Source organism: Triticum aestivum, chromosome 2D, assembly GCF_018294505.1.
Source record: "Triticum aestivum cultivar Chinese Spring chromosome 2D, IWGSC CS RefSeq v2.1, whole genome shotgun sequence".
Taxonomy (NCBI): Eukaryota; Viridiplantae; Streptophyta; class Magnoliopsida; order Poales; family Poaceae; genus Triticum; species Triticum aestivum.
The window spans coordinates 129,582,507-129,589,668 of NC_057799.1; the positions used below are offsets into that span (position 1 = coordinate 129,582,507).

General features: G+C 52.1%; 1 protein-coding gene across 1 annotated transcript; it reads right to left on the reverse strand.

Annotated features, from left to right (window-relative positions):
• Nucleotides 1-233: 233 nt before the first annotated feature.
• On the reverse strand, nucleotides 234-2,386 carry LOC123052153 (cytochrome P450 78A5). Its single transcript, XM_044475258.1, has 2 exons — nucleotides 1,396-2,386; nucleotides 234-1,278 (listed from the first exon to the last, which is right to left on the reverse strand). Exons 1-2 carry the CDS (start codon nucleotides 2,344-2,346, stop codon nucleotides 685-687), a joined length of 1,545 nt encoding a protein of 514 aa, XP_044331193.1. The 5' UTR covers nucleotides 2,347-2,386; the 3' UTR covers nucleotides 234-684.
• Between the last annotated feature and the right edge of the window lie 4,776 nt (nucleotides 2,387-7,162).

The window sequence follows — 7,162 nt, forward strand, 5'->3', positions numbered from 1 at the left end:
TTGGTACCAATCTGTTTTCAATGCCCCAATTGTGTTACTTTTGTGCAATTTACTCTAACCGTGGGGGGTGCAGCACAATGCACGCACGGGTCACGAGTTCAGGTGCTTGGGCCAGTCAGTATGTTGTTTTTATCAGTTGGTTACGCGCACACCATTTCACTCTCGCGCTGGCCAGCAACGGCACAGAGTTAATCCATCAACAAAAGGTAGCGTGGGCATGCAGAGGACAAATGTTTCACGGATTCAAAAATATACAAAATCTCACTACAAATTTTCTTGAAGCACGACACTACTACGACTCGACATTGCAACTCACACTCACAGACACCAGATGTTTCTCCCGAACAAAAGCAAAAACACACTAATAACTCCCCATCTAGAAGACCAAAATTACCCTCTCATCAAGACAGCATGCGTGAATGCTTGCTGGCCTCGAGCAGGAGTAACCCATGGCTAGCTATAGCTTCCTTCAATGGCTAACGGATCGGCCGCACAGAGACAGAGCTAGCTAGCCGTGCATGCATGGAGATGACCAAAAAGCAGTACTAGTACTACTAGACCCTGGCAAGCTAGCCTCCAACGGCTAGCCAATAAATACTAGGCAATAAAGCAAGTAACGCTGGCGCCGCCGACAGGCTAGGTAACGTAGACGGCGGCGGTAGCATGCAGCAGCTCTCTCTGGCCCTAGCGAGCCACGGCCCTGCAGACCAGCGGCGTGGCCATCTCCAGTGACATCTTGAGGTGCTCTGACAGGTCGACGCTCCCCGAGGGCGCCCACTCGAACCGGTGCAGCAGCTGGGCGAGCCAGAGGTGGACGGTGGCGAGGGCCAGCATCTTGCCGGGGCACACGCGCCGCCCGGCGCCGAACGGGGCCAGGCGGAGGTCGCTGCCCCGCACGCTCACCTCCTCCTCCATGAACCGCTCCGGCCGGAACTGCTCCGGCTCGGGCCACACCGCCGCGTCGTGCGCGATGGCCCACATGTTCACCATCGCCGTCGTGCCGGCCGGGACGAGGTGGGCGCCGACGTGTGCGTCGTGCACAGCCAGCCGCGCCCACGAGAGGAGCGGGCCCGGCGGGTGCATGCGCAGCGTCTCCTTGACGATGCACTGGATGTAGGGGAGCCTCGCCACGTCCTCGTCCGTCACGGCCCTGCCCCGGCCCACCACGGCGTCCAGCTCCACCCGGGCCTTCGACTGGATCTCCGGGTGCAGCACCATCCTCGCCATGATCCACTCCATCAAGATCGCCACCGTGTCCGTCCCTCTAAAGATCATCTCCTGAAACGTACAACCCATTATTAACAAAACGCACGACCACGGCTTGAATGCAATCAGTCGTACTCTGGATCTTTTTGTCGGTACGCCTGTAGAGTACATAGTTTCGCCGAGCCTTACCCAAAGAACGGCGATCATGTCGGACTCTGACATCTTGTCTTCTCCGTCGAGGCCGAGGAGCACATCGACGAAGTCGCCGGAGAGCTCATCCGCAATGCCTGATCCGCTGGCGCGCCTCGCCTTGTGCTCCTGAATGATGTTACCCACATACGCCTCCACCTGCCGGACTAACCTGTTGCACCGGCGGCGCACGCCCTGGAGGTCGAGCCACTTGAGGAATGGCAGGTGATCTGCCCAGTTGAACGTGCCGAGGAGGTCGTACCCTTCGTTTACCATCTCCTCCACGAGGGCACCTTCTTGGCTTGTGAAATCGTCGTAGCGCTTGCCGAAGACGACGGCCATGACGTGGTTTAGGGACGCCGCGTGCAGGAACCGCCGAGGGGCGACTTCGCCGTGGCGGGCCATGAGGGAGGCGACGTCGCCGAGCATGCGCGCCCCAATAGAGGAGCGGTGGGGTGCGGAGGCCGCCACGCGGCGCGGGCCGAAGAGGTGCGCCGCGGCGAGACGGCGGAGGGCACGCCAATGGGTGTCGCCCGACGGGGCGAAGCCCATTGCGCGGTGGAAGAGGAGGTGGCGCGCCGCGTCCTTCACGGGGCGGTCGCCGAACGCCGGGTTGACGAGTATCTCACGCGCTGTATCTTGCCGGCTCGACACGACGACGCGGGTTAGGCCGACGGAGAAGGACATCAATGCCGCGCCGCCATGGACAGAGCGGGACAGCGCCGCCATGACGCGGTGCGCCACGGGGCTGGAGAGCGCGGTGACCACGCCTGGTGGGCCTGGCGGCGGGCGAAGGCAGAGGGACAAGGCCCACGCCGGACCGCCCGGTGAGAGCCACAGGAGTGAGGCGGCGAGGAGGAGCACGGCGAGCAGGGGTGGGAGCAGGGTGGTAGCCGGGAGGAGGAGCAGGAGGAGGGAGTCTTCCGGGCCGGTAGCCATGGAAAGATCCATGGGATTCTTGAGAAGTTTCTTGGAAGGAAAGGGTTCGAAGGTGAGGCTGAGATGAGAAGGCGAGTGGGCGTTTAAATAGGAGAGCCTGGCCCTGCAAACATTTGCCAATGTATTTTTCACTGCCCAGGAAATAGAGGGTAGTATTATGTATCTAATGAATTTTCTTAATTACCAAGCGTTTCAGTACAGCCGTGTAACAGTCCATGATGAGTAGCAATTAGCTGTACAAAATAATGAACAGAATTTTGGCAAACGGTGTGACCTTTCAAAATCGTGCCAATGGTCATTAAGGCTAATCATAGTGAGAGTAACTTACATGGTGACATACTCCAGTACCTTGAAAAAAGCACGCACGCTTTCTAAAAATCAAGACCATAAATTTGATCAATAATATATATTTTTGTGAGTTAAAAACCATCAAAAAGAATTTCAATACAAATTCAACGGTATAATTTCTATCATGTAAAACCAACAGTTTGTTGGTCTAACTTATGGTCAAAATTAAATTTCAAGGCGCGTGCGCATCTTATTTATTGGAATGAAGGGAAGTAACACACTTAAAAGTAAAGTTGCTTATGGTAACTACTAATGATAAAGAGATGCTTGTGGTAACGGAACACACCCCAAGACAAATTGAGTCTACATTTTAATAAATGAGGTTTGCATAGTATTACCCATTATGAATGTACTCCCCGCCATAGCGTAGTAGTTACTCTTCACTTTGACTAGCCTAAAATCATGTACAAATGCAAAGTGCTTAGATAGACGTGTAGAAAAATAAATGCGTGGTAAAGAAGAGAATGACTGAATTTGCCAGAAATAGAACTTGTTGTAGATTAGAAGTGTGAGCGTTTTATTTTCAACCAACGACTTTCCCTACTTTGTTCCTTGTCCCTTTGACCCGCCTGATCTAGCGTTGGTCGAACCACCTACTATGACCAGCGCGGCGGGCTGGACTCTCACGCACGTCTCGACATCACTTTAGAGCATCTCCATCCGCTCCCAGGACGGCCCCAGGACACCTTTTTAGGCTCGGTTGGTTTAGGCTCAACAACGCTTTTTGTCGAAAAACGGTCCAGCCACGGCCCCAACGCCGGCAAACCCAGGCGAAACCCAACGCGTTGGGGGGGGCCTCTTGGGGGCGTCGACGGAAATTTAGACGAATCGTGTCTCCCCACATGTCCTTTTTCTTGGCCCACTTAATCATTCCCCTCACAAACTTTTGGTTGGGGTGAGGTATCGCTGGAAAGATGTCCTCTCCATGCACTCCTATTTTGGTCGATGAAGCATTTGCCCCCCCAAGATACCAACTTTTTTGATTCGGCGGTGTTCTTGGGGGGCTCCAACAGCTGGAGATGCCCTTAGTTGTGTTGCTGCATTTTCATTATCGCTCTTGACTCAACCTCGGAGCTCCACACCGCCTTGTCCTCACTAAAGAAAATCGGTTGGCACATTTTCCATTTTCAGACAGACTTACCAATAGCAAATGCAAGAAAAAAAATACCGTTTCAGAGTAATATGCATGCAAGTGTTAGGGAACGTAGCAATAATTCAAATTTTTCTACGCATCACCAAGAACAATCTATGGAGTCTTCTAGCAACAAAAGGGAAAAGAGTGCATCTACATACCCTTGTAGATCGCGAGCGGAAGCGTTCAAGTGAACGGGGTTGATGGAGTCGTACTCGTCGTGATCCAAATCACCGATGACCGAGCGCCGAACGGACGGCACCTCCGCGTTCAACACACGTACGGTTGGGAAGACGTCTCCTCCTTCTTGATCCAGCAAGGGGAGGGAGAGGTTGATGGAGATCCAGCAGCACGACGGCGTGGTGGTGGAAGCAGCGGGGATCTCGGCAGGGCTTCGCCAAGCTCAGCGAGAGGGAGAGGTGTCACGGAGGGAGAGGGAGGCGCCAGGGGCTTGGGGTGCTGCTCCCATGCGCCTCCCCACTATATATAGGGGTGGAGGGGGCTGGTTTCTTGCCCTCCAAGTCCATTGGGGCGTTGGCAAAGGTGGGGGAAAGAAATCCCATCATTTTCCTTCCCCACCGATTGTTATCCCCCCTTTTAGGGATCTTGATCTTATCCCTTCGGGATATGATCTTATTCCTTCTATGGTGGGATCTTGGTGCGCCTTGACCAGGGGTGTGGGGCCTTGCCCCCACTACCCACGTTCATGTGGGTCCCCCATGCAGGTGGGCCCCACTTCGGAACCTTCTAGAACCTTCCCGGTACAATACCGAAAAATCCCGAACATTTTCCGGTGGCCAAAATAGGACTTCCCATATATGAATCTTTACCTCCGACCATTCCGGAACTCCTCGTGACGTCCGGGATCTCATCCGGGACTCCGAACAACTTTCGGTTAACCGCATACTAATATCTCTACAACTCTAGCGTCACCGAACCTTAAGTGTGTAGACCCTACGGGTTCGGGAGACATGCAGACATGACCGAGACGACTCTCCGGTCAATAACCAACAGCGGGATCTGGATACCCATGTTGGCTCCCACATGTTCCACGATGATCTCATCGGATGAACCACGATGTCGAGGATTCAATCAATCCCGTATACAATTCCCTTTGTCAATCGGTACGTTACTTGCCCGAGATTCGATCGTCGGTATCCCAATACCTTGTTCAATCTCGTTACCGGCAAGTCACTTTACTCGTACCGTAATGCATGATCCCGTGACCAAACACTTGGTCACATTGAGCTCATTATGATGATGCATTACCGAGTGGGCCCAGAGATACCTCTCCGTCATACGGAGTGACAAATCCCGGTCTCGATTCGTGCCAACCCAACAGACACTTTCGGAGATACCTGTAGTGCACCTTTATAGCCACCCAGTTACGTTGTGACGTTTGGTACACCCAAAGCATTCCTACGGTATCCGGGAGTTGCACAATCTCATGGTCTAAGGAAATGATACTTGACATTAGAAAAGCTCTAGCAAACGAACTACACGATCTTGTGCTATGCTTAGGATTGGGTCTTGTCCATCACATCATTCTCCTAATGATGTGATCCCGTTATCAATGACATCCAATGTCCATGGTCAGGAAACCATAACCATCTATTGATCAACGAGCTAGTCAACTAGAGGCTTACTAGGGACATGTTGTGGTCTATGTATTCACACATCTATTACGGTTTTCTGTTAATACAATTATAGCATGAATAATAGACAATTATCATGAACAAGGAAATATAATAATAACCATTTTATTATTGCCTCTAGGGCATATTTCCAACAGCAAGAGTGGGAGATCGAGTCGAAATTTTTTGATTAAAATGTCATAGATTACCTTGTTTCGACATTTCATATGAATCGTGAACAAAAAGCAGACCAAAATGATAAAAGCATTGTCTACACATAATTTTGTATTAAAATTGTGCAAAACATTTTTGTGATAAATAAAATTTTGACATAGTAACAAATTTTATTTACACAGTGAGTATCAAACAGCTACCACAGCACCGTCACCGCCAGGAAAATAGCTCAGTGAGTTAACAGTCGCGATCGCGCGATTTAGCTGTGCCTTAAAATTTGCCACACCATGAAATAGTGAGCGGCGGTGAACTGGAAAACCGAAATTGCCCCGCAAATATCTCCTCGGGTCGAATTGATGGACACTTTTTTTATGACGGGGAAATTGATGGACACTTAACTACCCTATTATCTTGAATAAAACTCCTTATTTCCCCGGAAAAAGAGTACTCATGTCGTTGATTTTGCAAAATCATTTTCATGGCTACCGCCGCATCAATGATATTTTTTCTTTCGAAACGGCCGCCGCATCAATGACGATGAACCTAAAGAAGAAGAAAAAACGTACTCCTATTACCTCCCATGATAAACTGGTGAGAACTATCAGATCGGCTCATCGCCGGGAAACAACGCATTAAGAGCAAACAGCCGCGCGCGATCGCCGTCACTATACGTGCCGATGCGGCTGCCCCTAAAACGAACATTTTATTTACAGCTCACGGAAACACCGCGCGGTGAACTGAAATTAAGCTCCCCTGCAAATGAGCCCGCGCGCAATCCACCCCTGAAAATAAGGGAAGCCTTGCCGCCCGGTCCGGCCCGTTGCCGCCGTGAAGTGCCCTAGCAAATTACCCCAAATCGTTCCCTCAATTCGACTGAAAACCGTGCGTGAATGGAAACCAGCCGTGTGCCATGGCTCCGTTGGTGCGCCTTTTATGTCCTTTTGATCGATGATGCATCTTGATGGCTGATGCAATTTTAATTTCGATTTACCTTTTTTCGGCCTGGTCCGTCGTCCGAGGACGTCTAGCGGACGGCCGTAGCTGCTGATGCGCCGCAGGGAGCGCAGGACGTGTGCCAGCGCGCGAACCGTCCGGTTAGAAAGTGCATGCAGCCGAGCGGCAGCAGGGATAAGCGAATTAACTACGGCGTCGCGCCGGGTCCACGGAGATCCTACCTAGATAGGTGTTGGCGGCTTGGCGGGCTGGAGCTACGCAGCAGCTAGCTATAGCTCCGGATTGGCTGTCGATGCATGAAGAAGGCACGCACCGTGGTCCGGGTGTCTGACAAGGCGATCCAGTGGGCAAGACGCGCCCACTGGGACGCCGGAGCGCCGCAAGTGCGTCTAGCGCAGGCTCAGGCGACCGCAGGCGCCTCGCCGGCAAGAGTAGTGGGGGAGAAATATCAAGCACACGCAAGAGCATTGCGCGCTTTTTCATTTAAGGAGAAAGGGAGGTCATTTACACGGTAATTAGAGCAACTCCAACGGGCCGACCCAAACGGACGGCGCATTTGTCTGTTTTTTGTCCGTTTGGGTCGGCC